Raw genomic sequence first — 21,853 nt, 5'->3', positions numbered from 1 at the left:
TCATACATTCTGTCTTTATTGTTTTGTGTTCTCTTTTGGCTCTAGCTGAGCCAACACTGTCCAATCAGCACACACGTCACACTTTCTCCCTCTCACCCCCATCACACACACACACACACACACACACACACACACACACCAGTATATGAGTAAGCACCTGGAGATACTCCTTGTTGGAATCCAAGTTGGGTGTCCAGCCATTGTCATCACCATGGAGCCGGCTCTGTTGAGGAGTCCATCTCCCATCAGAGAAGGTGGATGAGGCACTGATCTGTTCATTAGCAATCCGGCCGGACTCCATTCCCAGAGGGACATTGCACTGAAAGTCTGGGGAGCAGAGATTGGTCAAAGGCAGAGTTAGCATCTTAACGTCAAAACTGCTGGGGCCCCCCAGACACTGTCTCCTTCTAGGGACAAGTCCTTGCAGGCACTCCCTCATCCTGAATCTAATTATATGCTCACATTTGAAAAACAACTTTACTAAGTCACATAGTTAACAACCCCTCTGGGTCTTCAAGGAACTAAATTGGACCTAAAAGAAGTTAGAGGATAGATAAATAAGAATCATCATATAAATTAAAAATACCATCTCAAACACAAGTGCTGCGGGCTATGGATGCTCTCGGGTGCCAGATGTACTAGCCATGCCATACAGGTGAACATGACAATTTGGGTGGGCTCAGACATCGTGGGAAGCCTGCACACACCCAGGAGGCACTTTTGCACGTCTCTCTCTTTAACCAAGTGTTTCCTTATTTCTGGCAGAGAAGACAGACACTATAAAGTATAAACACCCATCTTTAGGAAACCTCTCTGTGAGCACATACATTCCCCGTTGTGTTCCCCCACAGCACCTGTCCGGGCTAAGAGATCTAGGAGTCTGATTCTGGTTTTATGCTATCAGCAAAATTGCTATCCTTCACCTGGATGCTGCTGCCACTGGCCAGTGCTTGCACAGGTGTGTGTTGAGTGAAAACTGACCACCTTTCTGAGGTAGCAAGTCTGTTCTTCAGCTCTGTGATTGCACTGGCCATTTGTTGAACCAGCTACACCTTGCTACATTGTCTCTCATCAGTTTCCTGGAACTCTGATGAAAAAAATGAACAGAGACTGGCAGAGCCCATTCATTTCTCTGGCAGGCTAGGCTGCTGCGTCTGTAGTCACGCAGGTGGGAAGCTGTCCATAACAGTGGCAGGAGTTCCTCAGCCCTCACCATCTCGGAGTGATTCTTTTTTCCTCCAGGATATCATTTGGTTCTCTAAGCAGCCATGACAGTACATCTGAAGCACAGGGGCAGGGCCAGATGGCTTGAGAATGGGCCTCTGGATGGGAGACCACTGGCTTGGGTGGCAGGTTCCACAACAGCTGGGCCTGTGGCAGCGCTTTACAATGCTATGCACCATGCCTGACACTCAGTAGAAGTGGCTCAAGCCTGTATTTCTTGCATGTGTTAAGTGGAAGTCCAAGAGATTGCATTGTCTAGCCAAGGAAACTTTACTGGGGTCTACAGAACTTTAATGTCAAGAAACTGATGGCTGTTTTATGACAATACGAGACAATGCAAGAACTGATGCAGGTCTGAAAGGGGTTAGACCCCCCTATGCATCATCCTAACAACTCATAGATGAGAGGATGGAGGCTTGAGATGGTCCACAGCTTTCTCTGGGAACAACACATACTTGTTTATTTGCTTGCTTGTTTCTTTTTAATATGGAAATGAGTTCCCAGATGGACATTGTCTTTTTCTCACTCGTATTTGCTGGGGAAAAAGGGCATGGCTCTATTTCCCTGAACTCAGATGTCACCATGAAATCTGCAGCATTGCTGTTTGCTGTTTTCAAAGAGGTCAGCCCTTCACCTGTACCCACTCTTGTCCCTAATGAGAAGACAGCACAGGGATTCCCAAATGGCCCACTTACTCTCAGGCGGCTCTTGGTGGACCAAGTAGTAACGTGCAGAGAAGCCATCCTTGGCCACTGCCATATCCGTGTGAAAGGTCAGGGAGAGGATCCCCGTGGATGAGCGGAGTTTGGAGGGTGTTTTGGTCCCACAGTACTTGCCAATCAGAGGACCAACTAGACACAGGAGACAAAGAGCGGTCAGAGGAAGTGGAAATCTAAAACTGTTTTCAATACTTTCTCCCTTCCCAGCATCGTGAGCCTCACTGCTGATACATTGACATAAAAACTGAAGGGGTGCTTCAATAATGTCTGATATATTCCCTGAACATTAAAAAGTGCTCTCCCTGAGCCGGCTACATTCTGTTCTTCCACCCCTGAGAGATGGGCCAGAAGGTGTCATTACAGTTCCTGCTCTAGAGAGGAAGAAATTGAGTTTCAGAAAGTCAGGTGACATTTCCCAGTTCACATTGTTAGGAAATAGCAGAGCTGGGACCCAAACCCTAAATGCTTGCCTAAATCTTATGCTTTTCCCAAGATGAAATTGCTCCTGCATAGATACCAAGTATCCTTTATATTAGGAAACAGTCAGACAACCACAAAGAGGAACAGTTTGTTTCCTTTCCAAAACTGGTTACACCTAAGATCTGTGTGGTCTTCACCCAATCTATACAGGCTCCTCTTGGCTGTGAATGATGCTTTTCAATATCCATTAATAGTGATGAAATAATGGCACTCATGTTAATAGTGATGATAGATCATTTCAAAGCCAAGATACTGAGAGGTTGTACATCGGAGATTGAAATCTAGTCAGTCTGGCTTTAAGTCCTTCTACGCGGTCACAGTGTTTGACTATTGATTCACTTGGTGTGGAAAAGAACATCACCTGGAGTTTGCCATCTCTGATGGCTAATCTCAATTGAACTTGATAAAATCTGGACTCACCTTAGAGACAGCCCTCCAGGTATATCTGTGGGGGACTCCCATGGTTAGGTTATTGAAGTGGGAAGATCTGTCCACTTTGGGTGCGACCATTCCCTGGGCTAGGATCCTGAACTTTATAAAAAGGAGAGAGTGAGCTGAGCAGAAGCATTCACTCACCATGTGGAATGCCATCCCAGATGTCCAGCCAGTCATATTTGCAGTCTCCTTCTCCCACTTGTAAAGGGTCATGTTCCAGGTCAAAGGTCAGGAACTGCAGGATGATCTCCATCCTGGGTTTGGCCAGGATGGTGAAGGTGCAGTCCAGATTGTGTGGATACTTCTCTGGAAACCCGGGAGACTCAATGGTCCCATTGGGGCTTGTGAAGTTCTTGGAACAATCTTCAGAGCCTGGGTACCAGAAGGGGATGGGAGGGGAGGGAAAGAGACATGGCATCAGGGACCAGCTTTTCTCTACTGCTTCCTCTGCCTCTGGGTTATTTAAATATTTGGGTCATATCCCCCTACTCACAGGGTTTTTGTTTCTGCTCAAGTGGTCCTTGGAGCAACACACAGTTCCCATCTATGTTTCAAGTCCTCAAGCCAGCCTCCCTTTTGGGCAGAAATCAGGGAGGTGAGGCTGACTATTGCCTTGTATAACAGAATAAGACCAGCAATTGAGGGATTGGAGGGTAAGAGGTAGACAGAGAGAGAGAGAGAGAGAGAGAGAGAGAGAGAGAGAGAGAGAGAGAGAAATATCTTAAAAGAAGAACAGTCTTCTTTCTCAATTACTCAGCTGCTCACTCCAGAAATGTAAGTTATTTCAATCCTTAAGGAAGGCTTGCTGGTTGCCAGCAGGGAAAACAATGTTTTCCCTTATTTATTGCTGACCTCAACACTAGCCTCTATTGTACCCCAGCCAGCTAAGTGCCCCTTCTCCCTCCAAGATCCAAGGTGCCTCAGGGGAGGGGCAAAGGGGAGCCCAAGCCTCATTCAAGTCCTGACTGTATTAAAACGGGCTGCTCTGTAGTGGTGGGACAATTAACAATCGAGGTTTTTAGCGGGTGGATCACAGTGGGGCGTTGGGGATGTTAAAGGCCGCTTGAGCTGCGAGTTTGGAAAAATGCAGCAGTGTATTGACATTTGGAAGGCTTCTGGTGCCTTTGTGGTGGGGATGGCCTTGTGTTTCTCTCCTAAGCTCTTGGGTTAGCTTTCTGGGGATGTGTCCTGTTGGAACGTGACACACATTCAGAGCCTGCTGCAAGAGCACTAAAAGGATTACAGCCCCCACCTCTCCCGATGCCTCTAGGTGGAGTCCTGTTAGAAGAGCCCTTGTGCTTTAACCCAGGCAGAGCCAGGAAAGGTGCCTGGAAGCATAGAGACTGGCTCATACAAAGAGAGCAAGAATGGATACAAGTTAATGACAGAGATGCAAATGCAGGTAATTACAATAGATTTCACTCACTGCAGTTGGATTTTAAAATAAGGAAAGGAAGCAGGATTTATGAAGGGGATAACAGACAATCTAAACATGAAGAAAAAAACAACAACACAGAAATACTCAATAAACCAGGTGTTTACTGGCAGGAAGTGTCCTCTGGGGATCACACTGAAATATAACTATGGGATGTCAATATGCCAATCTTAGCCCACAGCAATGTCTTTATCTGCAGCTCCTGTAGCAGGGCCCTCTGCAAGTCTCCTTATTGATAGTGACTTTCTGGAAAGCTACAAATATCTCACTTGGAAAAAGTAGCATGCAAATAAGTATGTGTGTATTTGGGTTAGGTTTGCAACTTTCTGTAGCTCAAGGCAGCAAAGGAAATTCTCAGACTCCACCTATCCATCAGGTACCTTCTCTCCGCTTGTAGTACTGTGCCTTGGGGGTGGATTGTGGGTAGAATAAGGACCAAGAGCAAGAGCAAACCTTCCTGGCTTATTTGGAGCTCTGGGTGCCACATCTCAAGAGGCTTTGTTTTTAGTTCACCAATTGCCAGTGGGCAACAGGGTTGGATGGGATGAGCTGGGTTGGCCACCCCTCCCCTTCTCAGCTTTGTTTACCATCAGGCCTCCAACTCCTGAGGGCTTCCTCAGTGGCCTGGGGTGATGCAATTTGGGAAAGCCAGGCCAGCTGGCTGGTCTTCAGGGGGCCAAGAAGAATTTTGAAAAGGTTAGAGTTTAAGGATGTTAAGCAGGCTTCTTCATGGGGCACTTTGGGAGCCTCACACAGTGCTGGATGGAAATTAGCTCTCTATTCACAAGTGACTTGAGAGTTAGCAGAGGCCTCTTGAGAGTCCCTTCCTAGAGTTGGCTCTATTGTCACTCCTTTAGAAGGGACTCTGCACCACCCTGGGAGTGGGGAATTTATGGTAGGATCTTTGATCCTTCTCATCCATGGGGGACAAGTGTATCAACAATGGACATTTAGAGCCCAATATGGGCCCCAGATAATGTGAGGTTAGTAACCATTCAGTTTCAGGATCCCCAGGTCTTACATGTAACTGGATGGAATTCTTCAGCTTTAAGTCCTTAAGGTCAAACAAACAACCAAAAAGAACAGTGCATGTCTGACAAATGGTTAGAAATAGATACATTCTCTGGCTTGTTTAGAAGGAGGTGCGGAAAACACTATTGTTTTATCCTTTGAAAGCAGCAGAAAAATCGGGCATCTATTAAAATTATATATTTGTCTCTAGTACTACCATGGTCAAAGCAGCAGAGTGGCAAGGAAATAAAGGGACCCTGAAAATGGACCCAAAATTTGAGTCTTCCGGAAATCTGACTAATCTGTAATCCTTTTCTGCATCATGTTAAAAGGTTAAAACAAAATTTAAGTACCCATCTGACAAATATTCGTGTCAATTCAATGATCAAGTTACTCAAACAAGCTGGAGGTTTGGGAGAGTGTGGTGGTTCATACCTGCCATCCAAGCACTGTAGTCCTAGGAGACTGAGGCAGGAGGACTACCATGAGTTCTAGGCAAGCCTGAGCTACATATTGAATTCTAAGTCAGCTTGGACTACAGAGTGAGACTCTCTCATGAAACAGCAAAACAACACAAAACTAAAGTTGGGGGTTGGACTGTAGTGAACGAGTCCATCGCAAACGACTTGGACATGCAGGGTGCCCACCCCAGGTCTCTGCTCAGATTGAGTCATACAGGATGCCAGCTCTACATCTCTGTACTGTCTGGACCATAACCTGCAAGTTGAAGAGGAACCTACACATACAAAGATATGAAAGTACAGTGGCCTTTTCTGAAGTCAAGTTTGACTTCACCAGAGGTAGGGAATTCAGGCCTTTGTTAGGGGTTTGGGATAGTGGGCATTGTAGGTTTCTTCTAGTGCTCTCCAGTTTTACTATCAGAATGTCACTGAGTAATGAACACAGGAGAGGAATTTGGATCTTGAAGTTCTGCTAAAAGAACACCAGAAAAAAAAAAAAAAAAGGAACAACAACAAGCATTTCCTACTGATTCTGCTTCCCACGTCCCCTTTCAAGTTCTTTTAAAAATTTTTTCTTTCCCTATTCTGTTCTGGATTGGGTGACTTCGGATTCTTTAGGTTTGTGACTTTTTTTCTGGCTTACTCTTTTCCAGGTGAGACAGTCTGGTGATGAAAAACAATATTTTATCCTTCAATTATGGCAGCCATGACCTTCTACTCAGGCCATATGCTTTGCTTGTCCCAGCTTTGTGGGCATATGTGTCTCTGTGTAACTCTGTGGCAGAGCCTGGAGAGAGCCAAGCTTCCAGAGTCTTCTGTATGGCTGTCTGCATATCTGTGTTTACAGTTTCCCTCTCTTTCTTTTTATGAATCTGACTGGCAAACATAGCTATGTTTGTTTGGATTTCTTCAGCATGTCCACCCATTTCTTTCATGTTCTGTGGATGATGTAAACTGTGTATTTTCTCCCAGGACTGCAACTGTGGAAATAGGGACATAAGACAAGACACCTATCTGGAAGAATGCATACCTTCCTAAACTTCTCACTTTTGACTTTTGTTCCCTTGTGCATCCTGGGGTTTTATATTTATAGGACTGACTTCCATACTGACAGCTACTCTTCCTGATGGGCCTAATGGTCCTGAGGAGGCTTCTAGACTCTCTTGTATACTCTCACCATGTGGCTTTTGGCAGAGCTGTCACTACAACATCTCTTCCAGTGCTGATGCCAGCCCTTAAAGTGGGCTGCCCCACTGTTCCAATTTTAAGCCACCTACCTTTCTTGACTGACACTATTGTTCAAGGCTCTTCACAGTCTTGCCACCTTATTTAAAATTCTCCTTCTTGCATGTCATCAGAACAGCAGGCTGAACTGTGATACCCTCGTGTGTTTTATCTTTTAATGCCCGCCTTTCAAGTTTTCGTGATGGATGGAGTGAACATTCCCCATTTCTGTGGCCTTCTGGAGAGTGTGGCATCATGAGTGGGGAAACACTGAGATAAGAGCTATGACACCAGAGATAAGCTCAACCACCTTGCTCACTCTGACTTCCCTTGGCCAGCTCCCTGGAAGGTCTTGCATGAGCTGATTTCCTTCTGAGGTTGAGGCAGTAGAGCTGAGTGATGGGTTCAGCACTAAAGACTGCTTTCTGTTAGGTTATGGAGTTCCTCAACTGCATTTCCAGGATAGTTAACAAGTGACCTGCGTCTTCACATGACAATCATAGTACAATTTTCCTTTTAATATCACCAATAATGTTGAGGGTGCATCTGTGTGATGAGGATTTGTCTACCTGCCTCTCCCACAAGCCAAGAGCAAGAAACCCTGCTTTATTTCTTCTTCCTCTAACACTCAGTAGAGAATGCTCGTTGGAGTTGGAGCATTGGTTTGCATCTTACAGTCCTACTCAAGGAGCTATGGATCCAGCTATGTAGGGGGCTCACACCAGCACCCAGCCCAGGACACACAGAACAGTTCCTGAGACCTTATTGTGACCAGAAGCATGAAAATGCTTGGCAGACGGTCCATCATAAGCCATAGCTTAGGGTTCCCACTCGGGCACAACACAGTTCTGCTAGCCACACCCCTTCATTTGATTTGACCTTCGAAAGCAGACAAGTCCAACAAATATTTAGACAGAGTGGATATAAAAAGTGCTTTCAACATTCACCACTTCCTTCCAAGAACTGTTTAATGAAAAAAAGAGAAAAAAAATACATATGAATAGTTCCCCTTGCACTGAACTTAACAGACTTCAGGCTTGGGTTTCTCAATGACAGGGTGACAGCTTCACCTGGAATCAGACTCCATGTAGGAGTTATAAAGCCTGGACTCCTAAAGAAAGAAAACACTCAAAGATGGGGGCAGAGCTTCCGAGGTAAGGAGTGGGTGAGAATGGAGGACATTCCTTCCTCGGCCATAGAGAGAGCTGACAAGAGATGGGAGGACATGCCACTGGGAGAGGACGGGTGGATCTAATGCAGCACCTTCAGATGAACTCTGTCCTACCGAGCCCCAGAAGTTAGTACTGCCCATAAAGGCCTAAGGAGATGTACGGGGTCCAGCAGTCAACTAGAAGAAGTGTTGTGTTGTTTGCCCAATTTCCACTATCTTTCCTTAGCTTTTCAGGCCATCTGATTCCCTGGCATATGGGAAATAGGAGTTCAGTGTATAGGGGTGGTAAAATGGATGGCCAAGGGGAATGTCTAGGAGTCATAATTTAATTTAAAAGCAATGACTGACCCCATTCTGGGGGTCGTGGTGAGATCTTTAGAAATCCTAAACAATGAAAAGATTATGTCCTCCAGCCCCATGTAATTCCAAATAAAGATAATATTAAACCATGAAGGAGTTGGAATAAAGTTCAACCAAGTTCAACCATGGAGAACAGCTTGATTTTAAAATTACAAAAATCCAATTCTTTTAAGAGATGTTCTTGTATTTATCCCCTACCCCTCCTCACTCTCACTGCCCCACCCCCATGCTGCGTCCTCATCTTTCCCGTCAAGTTGGAAGTCGCCTGACCTGCCTTTTCATATCGAGCCATTACCAGGTTCACCTTAGTCATCTCTTCTCTGCCACCAATCAGGCCAGATACTGAACCTCTCAGCACTGATGCCATCCACCGACCAGGGCTCCCCGCTCTGCTCCACCTTCCCTATGATGCCCATCTCTGGTCTCACTAACCTGTTTTGAAGATCTCGTAGCGTAGGGAGAAACCTGCCCCCTGCCGGGCATAGTCTGATGTGAACTTGATGTATAACATGGAGCCAGAGGAGATGATGGTGGGTGGAGCGATGTTCCCACAGTGTTTGCCCAGGAGGTCAGCTGACTCACTGTCCCCATCCCGAATCTCAATGAAGTCATACCTAGGTGGGGACAGCAGAAAAGGACACAGATGAAAAAAAGACCATTCTGAAGATCTGGGAAGGACCATTATCCTCTCTTGGCTCTCCCCATTCTTTTATAGACATTCAGGTGTTGCGGAGCGATCAACAAAGGGCGCTGTACTTGCTTTGGTACATAGGCAAACACAGACACAGGAAGTTGCTTTGTTCAAGCTACAGTGAATGAGTGCATGGGTGGGAGGCCTTATCTCTTGTTCACATGAGAGCAATTGCATCATTCTATCAGGATCTCAAAGCAAGCATTGTGTTTTTCCTTGGGTGGCGGTAGCATATACTTTTCATTTCCATTGTGACCTCTCTAATCTTTGTCTCTCCTTAACTCTGCCACTGCAGGTTACTAAAATGTGTTGAGCGTGAGTATCTTCAAACGTAACAGGAGGAGAAAAATAGCTGCTCCAGTGGGCTGACAAGATGGGATGAAAACTTACATGTCAGGAACTGGTACCCTGGGGAGGTTTCAGAGGTGTTTGTTCTCCCATCCCCTACCCTGTTTTAGTTTTCTCCTGGGCCATCCCCTCATGTTCTTAATTGGTAGTTTCCCCATCTGCAGGCTACCTCCTTCCTTGAGATGCACCTACAAAGTTCCCATCAGCACTGTCTAGTCAACTTGTTTTCAAAAAGGATTGTTGTTAAGTCAGATAAGGCAATAAAACTTCCCCCAAAGCCTGGTGACTCCCTGGGCACTGTGTCTGTGTACCCACAATTGGAGCCCTTTACGAGGCATGGCTGGCTGGCCTCACCCAAGCTGTGGCCTGTGCTCCTTTCAGATTGAGTCAGATGGGCCTGCCAAGGGGCACTGATGTCTCACAGACTCCCTTGGCCAGGTTCATAGACTGAGACACACAAAAAGTCCTCCCTTATTTCCACAGGCACATTTTTTTCAGCTGGGGTGCACGCTCAACAGTGATCCCCGTTCTCGTCTGCACCCCCTCTGTTGCCAGTTACTACTTAAATCACACAGCTCAAGTGGGAAATTTCTTCCCCAACAGTGTTCTTCAAAAACCATCTCCCTCTCTCTCCCCCCTCTATTTATTTTGCATCAACCTGTAAAAACAACACATAAGACATTTCTTCCTTGTGGGTAAGGAAAGGGATTGACAATGTAGCCCTCCCTGGGATGTGGCCTCCAGCTCTTCTCACACAGGTCTGTGGGAGCTGGCTGCCTGCACAAGTGGTTAGAGTAAATTAGAGAGGCCTGGGGCTTACTTCAGCCTCCGGGAGCCATATTTCAGATTGCTCAGCCATTTCTGAATAAATAGGCTTGTAAAGGAAGACTAAGGAGCATGTTACCAGGAACAGTTCATCCCTAGGCCCCCGGGGAGGGATAGAGCCTTGCAACCAAGAGAATGGCTGGGGCTGGATCCCTCCAGCAAGGTGAGATGGTGAGATGGTGAGATAGAGGCTTCCACCAGAGCTCTGGTGAGATAGCCAGATTTCAAAGGCCCCAGGGTGGGGTGGGGTGGGGTAGAGGATCAGCTCAAATCTGGGATTTTTCAGTGTGGGAGATAGTACTGACTTTGAAAGTAAGCTTCCTCAACTCAAAAACAAAAGGGAAAAGACACTTGTTTGTTCTTAGGGGAAATTCCCAGTCCCTCCTGGAAAACCCCTCCTTGCTGTTCACTGTGAGTTAAGCACTGCCTAGCAGACTAGTCAGCTGAGCAGTGATGCACCCAGCATTGTGTATACACATCAAGCAGCCCCTACTCACTCATAAGAATTCTCTCCTTGGATGCTCGATCCCAGACCTGGGCAAAGACAGCTGGGATTAGATTCTACTTCTTAGCTGGAGGCCAAAATTACAGTTCTTTAATAAGCCAACAATTTGTAAAATAAAGCTAAATCCACTGAGAACTTCTTTTTAAAATCAAAAGAACTGAGAAAATTAAACTCTGAATCTTTCTGAGGAACAAGGGCTGAGGAGATGGCTTTGAGGGAAAGTGCTTGCAAGAATGAGGACCCAACTATGAGCCTGGTAAACTGGGTGAGTCTGGATACAGTGGAGTATACCTCACCTGAAATCCCATTGCCCCTATGGTGAGGTAGGAGCCAGAGACAGGAGGTGAAAGTTTGCAGACCAGGTAGACCCTGTCTCAAACAAGGGGGAAGAGGCAAGGATTGATTGACACCTAATATTATCCTCTGACTTCACACTCCAACTATGGGCACTGGCACCAACACACACACACACACACACACACACACACACACACACACACCCCTCAGCAGGTGCCTGCACTTATATGTATATAGCTACATGGGCACCCCCACACATCCACACCCTCCCACTATACACACACACCCCCTACAGACAAATACTTTAAAATGATGGCTATGACAGTAAAGCAGAGATATTGGGAGCCTTCTCCTTCAGTTGTGAGTTTTGTAGGACTGACCCTAATCTGCATAAAGGATTACTGCATTGTTGCGCTTAAGAAAACTAACTGATGTGTCAAATTCTCACAACCATTTCAGAGGCAAAGAGGCTGAGGCATTCCCATAGATGATGCTTGTCTGAAGAGGAAGAGGCCTTGGGGATAGTGGTAGTGAATGCAGAGATGTAAATCGCTTCAAACATTTGCAAGGTACTTTTTGGCAAAATGCGATGCAGGTTACTATGCATATAGCCTGTAAACCAGACTCCTTAGGACTTTTTTTCCACCAAGAAAACAATCAGAGGGTGGTGTATGGATGTCTATGCATCATTGTGAATGTTTTTTAAAAAGCATATGAAAAGTGAGGAGATGCTCCCTTTATAAATAGCATCGTGTTGAAAAATCCAACCAGAGAGGGAGAGTAAATCAATTCTGGTATATTTATAAAATGAAATATTCAGTTGCTACAGAAAACAGTGTGGCAGGTCTGAGCTTTTTTGGCTTTATAGAAAAAAAAAGAACATGATATACTATTAATGCAAAAAGAACAGATTTTTAAAGTCCGTTTTAAAATGTGCACATTATTTCCTCACATAAGCATTCAGAAAACATTTGAAAAACTTCATCTAAAATGCTAGCAGAGATACATCATCAACAGGGGTACATCGTCACTGTTTGCCTCTGTTATCTGAATTATTACAGTTCACATTTCTCTAGTAAGACAAAACTCATAAAATAAAGCTGCATTCCTTAAGTTTTCAAAGTGGAGATGTTGAGACAAACAAGTCCTTAAGAGTTAGCAGGGATAGACATAGTGGATCATGCCAAAAATCCCAGCACTTGGGGCCTGAAGCAGGAGGGTCAGAGTTGAAGGCCAACATGGGCTACATAATAGTCTGTCTCAAAAACCCAAACAAGTGAAAAACAAAATTAGCAGATTCAAGTGTGGATTATTTTCCAGTATCACTTTATCACCCATCTCACAGAGATGGAGTGTGCAGAATGAGGACCACAGGAGACTCGGAATGTCAAAAAACAAAACAAAACAAGAAAAAACAAACAAAACAAAACAAAACAAAGGATTTTTCTGCAAAGGACAGAAAAGCCCTGCCACCCTACTGGCTGGTCTTCAGAAGTGGGCAGGTTTTGTTAGGTTGCCTAATCACCCTTGGAGTCATTTAGAGGATTGACAGAATCAGCCAGGAGGTGGGACTACCAACGAATGCCCCTGCTCAGAGCTTACCTCAATTGACTCAATGACTAGATCGCCTTTTTTTTTTTTTTTTTTTTGTAACATGGCCAGCAACAAACCCATGTTTACTTTATCTACACACACACACACACACACACACACACACACACACACACACACACACCTACAGTGAAGGCCATACATTTTGAACAAAGGTTCCTCTAAACCAGTGAGTAACAAATTCTCTCTCTGTGTGCTTGTTAGTTAATGGGACCCCAGCCCCCCATGAATTCCTTTGTGAAGCAAATAACCAGCCCTTTCTTGAACTTCTTAGGGAAACTGAATTTTTCTATCAAGTATGTATGAGGGAGACAGGACCACGAGTTACAAGTTGGCAGGCAAGTTCCTTCTCCTTCCAGGGTCGTGGCTGCACCCTGTGGACAAGTCCCACTTAACCATGTGGCCTTCTGGCTGGGCTTTTGCTATAAAGGGCACACTCCAAGTGACACGCTGACTTCATACAGAATGTCTCATTTACCTCCCGTGTGACAGACTCATTTGGGGAAATTTTTATTATTAGGGATTTGCTGCAGCTGGAGTAAATCTCCTTAGAAATTTCAATGTTGTCAGGTTCATTTGTGAAAGGGCTCCAAGGAGGCTCAGGAAGTTTGTGGCTTTGGAATAAATAGAGGCTTTCCGTGCAGCCTTGAATCTCCAGTGTTTGTTTGATCAAGAAATCTGGGGTACAGACTTGAGCTTCACCCCAAGGACAGTGAAACAGAATAACTTGAAAGCTGCCCTCTCACCCAGCCTATTACTGCCTCCCAGAAGCCAACATGAAGCAGCTAACAGACATATTAACTACAGTGTTTGCATTTCATTATTCATAATCTCTCTCAAATGAAAAAATTCCTTTCGAAGCTTTAACACTACCTCTTATTATTTTGGTTATTTATTTTTCCCCCTGAGCCAAAGTAGCCATGTCTATGTCACTCTTGCTCTCTCTCTAAAATGGCCCCTGAGCACTGTCTTTACTGTTACAGACTTCTGATGTTTGCATGGGCAGTGTTTGTCTAGAGAGTGCTTCACCTACTTTCTCTTTCAGCTCCAAAGTCTTCTTTTCTTCTCCCCAAATTCACATGTAAATCTAGACAGTGGAATTAATTTTCTGAGTCCAAGTGGCAGGGTGGGGGAGGGAGGGAGAGAGAGGGGGAGGGATGGAGAGAGAGAGAGAGAGAGAGAGAGAGAGAGAGAGAGAGAGAGAGAGAAACAGCTTCATCTCTCTCTCCCTCCATCACTTGGCGAATATAGAAAGAGGCTCTGGCATCTATCTCTCACTCTTCCAGCAGATCACCCAGGCTAGGCTGGCTACTGCTAAGTGTACTGAAGATTGCCCTGACTAAGGAAGGACCTTGTTCAGAGAAGTTGAAGGGCTAGCTTGGGTCTTGTCTGTCTTTCTGGGTGCACAGACATCGGTGGGGGAGGGGGTATACCAAAGGCAGAATCCTTAGGTCCTATAAGGATATCACATCCAACCTTGGGATTTGGATGTAAATATAGGGATACTGCACCCAAGGAAACTGGACTCTTGGGCAGGTGGGCACTGCCTCCCTTTATGCTGCTTGCCTCACAGATATTTATGACACAGACAGAGAGTGTTCTCCACCCCGAGGACCTTGCCCCTTTTCTTTCTTGTGTCTACCATACTCATTAACTCTGTCTGTAGCCAGTTCCTATCTCTCAGGCCTTCCCTGCCCTTTTCTTTCATAGCCTTCCTTTGCTTCTGCCCTCATGGAAAGCTTTAACGTATATGCTTGTCCATTTGTTCGGCTCTGTCTCTTGCCATAGGGAGGAAGCAGGCTGAGGCCAGAGTTGGCTCTTCATTAGTAGATTTGGGGTATCTTTGGGTCCATGGCACAAACAGGGATCCCTGTGTGTTGAGGGAATAAATGAAGAAGGGATTTGCAGTTGATTCTGCCTATTAGAATGATGCTCTCTACGGGCATGACGGGTCTGTCCCTGATGTATCTTCTGCCTTTGCACCCCAACACATCCACTGAGCTATTCTGGTTGTATGTGAAAACCTAAATGTTGCTTCGTGACACAAAGACACGAAATATAACATTTTGTGGAGAAGAAACATCTCAAATCCTGCTGACAGCATTTTCACTATTAGCGGCAAACAAATCAACTATAATTAAAATGCTGTCAAAGTGATTGGAGATTTTTCTCACACTTTCAAAGTTCCATATTTCATGAGTGGATTATCCAGGCCAGAGAATTTACCACCTCCCGGAGTGCCTTTCTTCCAGGAAGCTCAAAGACAGCTACAAACACTGTCTTATTAATCCTTACATTAAAACCTGCAGGGAAAATGGGAGGAAATGCCATCACAGCCGCTTGCAGCTCCTAAAACTCCCAACAAAGAAGCCGCCTGAGACACATGGAGGCTGCAGGGTGGGTCCGTACAATGGCAAGGTCTCTGGCCAACCCAGGCCCAGAGCCAGGCCACCTGCTTCTTGGGTCCAGTCTTTACAGAGAAATTGCCTTGATGTCAGATTAACTCTTTTTAAAGAAATGCATTTCATTTCCTTGAATTTCTACCTTCCATTGTTGCCACTCATTTAATACATAAATCAATGGAAAGTGACCATATTTTATTGAGTAATTACTATGGAGCCAGACCCACCAGTTTAGATATTATTTCATTTAATCCTAACTTAATACAAACTAGGCTGGTCATGGTTACCACTCATTTGCAGAAACAAAAACAGACATTCAGGCTGCTGGTGGTGGTGCACATCTTCTCAGGAGGCAGAGGCAGGTGGATCTCTGTGAGTTTGAGGCCAGCCTGGTCTACAGAGTGAGTTCCAGGATAACTAGGTTTGTTACACAGAGAAACCCTGTCTGGAAAAACAAAAACAAAAAACAACAACAGCAACAAAAAATGGAAACTCAGGTTGACAGCCCAAGGCCACAACAAGCAAAGGTCATAGGTGAGATTTGAACCTTTGCCACCCAGACCTCACTTTCTTCATTTTTCCTCATTGTCTGGACATACCAGATTACCACAGCACAAATGCATGAGAGGGCCAGATGGGAAGAAGTTTCTACAGAATGGGCAGAAGTAGGAAGCAACTTCACAGAACCTTGCTCTTTTTACTTAGTCATCCTGATTAAACAAAGCCGGCAGGGCATGCCAAAATTAATAGACAGGTCACCAGTGGGACAGTGAGCAGATTTGAAATGCATGGCTTCAAGATTTGCCCAGTGGAAATGCAGCTCCCAAGTGTTCAGATGGGATAACATTAATTTCTGTAAGTGTAGTATTTTTATAAGCGTGTATACACCCGAATGCGAACATATGGCCCATCGAGTGAGAAAATAGGATCCAGTGTATTTATAAGATTTTCAAGTGTCATCCACATATTCTAAAGTCCACAGATCTCCAATATGGTCCATTCAGGAGCTTCCATGGGAGGGGGAGCCCCTTCCTTAATCATACACTGAAGTTTTGTGTCTTCCCAGACAGGCATATTTTGCTAGGAAAGGGATCTGTGACAAGACCAACCTGAACTTTCTATTGCACAGATCCATGTCCAAGGGATGTGATGCACTCTTGGAAGGAAGCATGATATGAGGGCTATGCGGACAGAGCGAGTTAGTCCATGTCATTAGCTGCTAGTGAAACTGAAGATAAGGCTCCTACCCTCTCCCAGTCTCTGCTGTTCATTTACAAAATGGAAATAATAACAGCCCCACCTCTGGGAAGGGACTGGAAAAGTACACTCAGGTCCAGCAAAGAGCCAAATGCCTGAGGGACAGGTTATTTTTATTACAGCCATCACATGAAAGAGACACTGTGGTAAGTTCAGGTGAGAGATGAGTTGTATACATGTACACACACACACACACACACACACACACACACAGAGAGAGACAGACAGAGAGAGAGAGAGAGAGAGAGAGAGAGAGAGAGAGAGAGAGAGAGAATCCTGAAGACAGAGAAGATTCCACGAGCAACCATAGCTACAGTATAGCTACAGTCTCCAACCTTGGGGTTGGATTTCCACAAATCTGCCTCTTGCACAAATCTATGTACTTGAGTTTTGGAGATCTATTTCAATTTTGAAGTTCTGAGCCTAAGATCTGATCCAGGCTACCAGGGATGGGTTCAAAGCCACTTATCTTCCATTTGCTAGGGGTTTTTGTTTTTAAACAGGATTGCATGTAGTTTTAGAGGTTGAATGCTCTATGCAACTGAGAATAGCCTTGAACTCCTGAACTCCTCTCTTCTATCTGCTCTCTTCTATCTCCTAAGGGGGGGGGTTGGAAGGATGGGGAGTACATAGGTGTGTACCACCATATCCAGTTTATTCAGTACTGGGAATTGAACCCAGGGATTTGTGTATTCTGGGCAAACATTCTACAAACTGGGCTACATCTCCAGTCAGGAAAGTTCCTTTGTCTGTCTGTCTGTCTGTCTGTCTGTCTGTCTGTCTGTCTGTCTTTAAATGGTGCTTGGTTGAACCCAGGTCCTGTATGCTGAGACAGCACACTACCACTGATTCACTCCTCCAGTTCTCTTTTGCTGTGTCTTGGGCGGTGGGGCACTCACCCTCTCATCAGCCGACTGAGCTGAGGCACACTCTTAGCTCAGTCCAGCAGCTGCCACACAGTCAGCCCTCACTGAGCGGGTGTTGTCACTGCTATTATCCGTCATTAGTATTCCTGCACCTCTAAAACGTCACCAGTTCCAACTCAAGAATCGTTTGTGTGTTTGCACTAGGGCCCAGTGCCTTTTTCACAGCAGCTGTTTGCAGTTGCATTTTCTTCCTTCATTTCTTCAAACCACAAATCTCTGATGTTTGCAGTTTTTCGTTTGTAGTCTCCTCCCAGCCAGGGTCACCACGCTCGTTAGAAGGGAGGAAATCTGACCACCCAGCAAAGGAAGTATGCACAGAGAATAACCCAAAACAAACTGAAGGAATTATTCTAAAAAACCTTGAAGGCAAGAAAGTGGAAACTGCAAATACCATCTATTTATAATTGCTGCTTGTTTTTCCGCAGAAGCCCTGGGATGATGTAGAGGCCGCAGGATCTCATTGTTCCTTGGGTTGCAGGCTGCCAAGAACACTCTCAACGTGAGGAAGCAGGCTGCTCCAGACACAGTGTCTGATAAGTCTTGCAGTGGATAACTTTCAGAAAACCAAGGGCCTACAACAAAGCCTCCAAGACTTCTACCCTGACCCTGTAGGTGCACACTGCTTCCCTGACTGCCCTGGCTTCCCAGCAAGGTGCATAGCTGAGGCCACATAGCTACCGATCCACCAGACATCTGCACCAGCGAGCACTCAGGAGGCTGCTTGGATGGAACACATTTGCTTATGTAAGGGATGGTTTTTAGGCAACTGGTGAACTTGAAGGATTGGGGCCAGCTCTTTTCAGCCTGATTGTCAGAGCTTCCTTTAGTCTGTTCTGTGAGATTCTTTGGAGTCAACTTCAAGAGTCCCTTGCTAGCATTTTGTAATGATGCCAAAGTACTAAATAGGCAAGATGAGCCCATGGTTTACATCCACTTCTTTTTCCTCAGAAGCAGTAGCAGTAACTCATGCTCTGATATTGAAAGTGGTACATGAGGGAGCCAAGCATTGCCGAATTGTCTCATGCTAGCCTGGGTCTATCATGCTGTCCTGCCCTGGTTTGTCTCATCGCATAAATGGGCACAGGGCTCATATCTCTTCACCTCTTGGGACTGATGAGGGACATAAGGCAACTGGTAGTTATTGAGGGGAAACCAAAGCACGTCACCCTGGGGCCCTGGAGTGCTGGCTGCATCCTTTCACTTGGCTGCAAGAACGGCTCCCTCTGGGTAAGGAGCTCACTAACTCTGCCTCCCAGTGGAGCCAATTGTAAGAGAGAAATCATAACCTCCCATCTGTCCGAAAAATGGAAGCCTGCTGGGAACAAGTGCACCAGGCACCAGGGAACCAATCACTGTGTCAAAGTTCATTTGCGTTTTCTGGGGATAGGTTCCTGGTCATTTCAATATCTCCCTAGGCTCTGAGGCAAAACTGGGAAGACATAAAACTTGTCTGAAAAATGTGCTATGAAGAATTCCAGGACAGAGGCAGTTTGGGAGCAGGTGGAAGGTGTGACAGGCCAATTTTGGATCCCGTTCTCTTGGTGCTTCAGGTTACAGAGCTCAGAGCTTCCCCTGGCTCTAGGGGTAAAGTTGTCACCACTGTGCAGAAAGCACCGGTGTGTGGAAATGACAGTCACACTCTAAATGTCCAAGCAGGAAGCGGCTGTTGTCATGCCAGGGTGGAGATTCTGAATGTAGCCCTTGGTGGCCAGTCATCTGGAACTGCTTCCTGCTCTCAGAGTGCCACTTGGACACTGTGCCCTGATGTGTATCCTGAAGTACTGTGAGCAAAAGTCAGTCTGGGTCAGGAATGCATGTCACAGCTCTGGCCTCGATGCGTGGCAGAAACGCTCCTCTGAGTTAAAATCCAGGGTTTGCTGGGCATGGGAACAGCACTCAGGAACATGGGGTGCTGTTAGACAGTCTCACTGGACCCCAAAGAAACATGTCTAGAAAGTATCCATGTTTCTACAAGAGAAACAGGTTGCAGGAAGTATCCAAGCTACATGGAGACAGTATGGGTCAGATATAAAGGACTTTTATGTATCCCGAAGCCATAGCAGGCCACTTGTTTTGTGTATCTACCTGCTGGCTGGCTAGTCACCTTATTGTAGTGACCATTGGGAACCCCATAGCATGGGGAAGACATTAGTGCAAGGGATGGTCTGTAAGAGCCATGTGTGGATAAGAGGCCTGCTGAGTGGCTACAATAGTGGAGACCCCAGAAGAGAAGTCCATTCCCCAGCATTTAACCCAGCTGCCTGCTCTGAGGTTCGGTAGAGTCTTGTATCTGGCAAGACCTCAGTTTCCTGAGGAGACACCCCAAATAATAATAATAGTAATAATAATAATAATAATGATGATGATGATGATGATGATGATGATAACAACAATAATAATAATAACGATACTTTCTCACCCTCCTCCAGTTCTCAGAGGATGACACACAGATAAATCACTTTGAACTTTCAGATGAAAGGTGCTCCATAAACCAGAGGGCTCATCAACTGTAATTGTTACAGTAATTATTTTAATGACGATAATGGGAGAATGGGGGGTGGGGCACGAAGGAAACCTCCCACCTTGAGACAAAGAAAAACTCTTCCATTCAAACCTGCACCATGCTGCTTTCTGCTCCTATGCTGTCTTCATCCCTCTCCAACGGCCAATTCCTGGGCTGAAATATTATTTACTGCTTTCTTTCCCAATAAAACAATTATTTGTTCCCCGGTTCTCTCTCTCACTCACTCTCCACTGTGTCTGGCTTGGCCCTGACAGCTCAGCCATGAACTGTTTACATGTCTCGCTCACCCTCCCAGAATCTGGTTCAGCTCCATTGACACTAAAGGCAGGAGCATTCTCTGTGTGAGGAATCAATTACTTCCGCTGACACTCCATTACTGGCCTTCACATCTTTGGATTCCAGATGGAGAGGAAAGGTGGTGGTGGATGGAGAGGAAAGGTGGTGGTGGTGGGGACCCGAAGAGGCGGTGAGCTTGTGTGTTTGTGCGGTGTGTGCCTGTGGGTGGTGTATGGTGTGTGTAGGCATGTGTGGTATGTATGGTGTATGTGTGCTCTGTGTGTGTGTGTGTGTGTGTGTGTGTGTGTGTGTATGGTGTGTGTGCACGCAAGTATGTGTGTGCCTGTGTGTGGTGTATGGTGTGTGTATTTGTGTGTTATGTATGTGTATGCGTGTGGTGTGGGTATGGTGTGTGTATGTGTAGTGTTTGTGCCTGTTTGGGGTGTATGCATGGTGTCTATATATGTCTATGGTGTGTGTGTGTGTGTGTGTGTGTGTGTGTGTGTGTGTGTGTGTGTGTGGTGTGGGTATGGTGAGTACCTGTGTGGGCGTGTGTGTGGTGGGTATATGCGTGTGTGATATATATGTGTGTATGTGTGGTATATATGTGTGTGTGTGTGTGGTATGTATGTGTGGTTGGGCATGGTGTGTATATGTGTGATGTGTGTGCTTGTGTGGGGTGTTTATGGTGTGTGTATGTGTGTGTGGTATATATGTGTATAAGTATGGTATGTTTGTGTATGTGTGTGGTAAATATGTGTGTATGTGTGGTATATATGTATGTATGTGGTGTGGGTATAGTGTGTGTATGTGGAGTGTGTGTATGGTATGTGTGTGTGTGTGTGTGTGTGTGCGTGCGTGCGTGCGTGCGTGCCTGCGTGCCTGCGTGTGTGTGTGTGTGTGTGTGTGTGTGTGTGTGTGTGTGTGTGTGTGTGTGTCCAGGGGAGTAGGAGGCAGAGGAGACTGTGACTGAATCAGGCCTTCACCTTGTCCTTTAAGACCTAGAAAGACTCTCTTTCCTTGACTGTTGTAGCGTCCAGACTGGATCAAGTGTCAGGAAGAGGCTAAGCAAGGCTACAGAAAGAGGGAAGGAAAGGCTTGTGGGGTTGTCTAGAGGAGTCACCCCAGCATTCCAAGGTGCTGGAAAGTAGCTGACTGCTCGGCACATTGACACAGGCATAAAGAGGCAGTGTAGGGCCACCTTGCTTCCACTCCAGCCCCCTGTAGTACAGGTTGTGCTCTTCCAAGGCCTTTGTATTCCCTCTGGCCAGTGGGCCCACAACTTGCTATGAGAGATACATGAAGAATATATGCTATTATCTAATTGATCATCTTCCCTCACAAACACACATTTGGAGCTGAACAATTCATACACCTGACAAAACGCTTCACTACAAAGCCATGAAGAGAAGGGCGTGAAGAAATCGTGCACTTTTTCTTTTGTCATGGGGTCCTCTTGAACCCAAGCTAAACCTGCATCTATTTCTTCCTCATTTTTCTTGGCTTCTTAAATTTTAATTTTGACCCAGCTACCTTTCTTTTCATGGATTTCCCTTCTAGGAAACAATTTTTGATTATGTAAATTCAATACAGCCATCTATTCTGCAATCAACTGGGGATGGGTTGTGAGCCAAAAGGTCTCATAATGAAGGACGATTATGAAGTTTTTTT

At 45.6% G+C, this 21,853-nt stretch overlaps 1 protein-coding gene across 19 annotated transcripts in view; it reads right to left on the bottom strand.

The window, feature by feature from the left end:
* The window catches only part of Nrp2 (neuropilin 2), a 158,992-nt gene that overhangs the window by 114,156 nt on the left and 22,983 nt on the right, over positions 1-21,853 (bottom strand). For all 19 annotated transcript variants that reach the window (XM_035440981.1, XM_027397041.2, XM_035440982.1 and 16 more), the window contains 4 exons: positions 8,953-9,134; positions 3,000-3,230; positions 1,920-2,075; positions 158-327 (listed from right to left, as the gene is read on the bottom strand). In XM_035440981.1, the coding sequence (XP_035296872.1) occupies positions 158-327; positions 1,920-2,075; positions 3,000-3,230; positions 8,953-9,134 (739 nt within the window). The remainder of the gene's footprint in view (positions 1-157; positions 328-1,919; positions 2,076-2,999; positions 3,231-8,952; positions 9,135-21,853) is intronic.

Source organism: Cricetulus griseus, chromosome 2, assembly GCF_003668045.3.
Source record: "Cricetulus griseus strain 17A/GY chromosome 2, alternate assembly CriGri-PICRH-1.0, whole genome shotgun sequence".
NCBI lineage: Eukaryota > Metazoa > Chordata > Mammalia > Rodentia > Cricetidae > Cricetulus > Cricetulus griseus.
The sequence above is the reverse complement of the archived record's forward strand: the minus strand, read 5'-3'. Positions and strand labels throughout refer to the sequence as shown.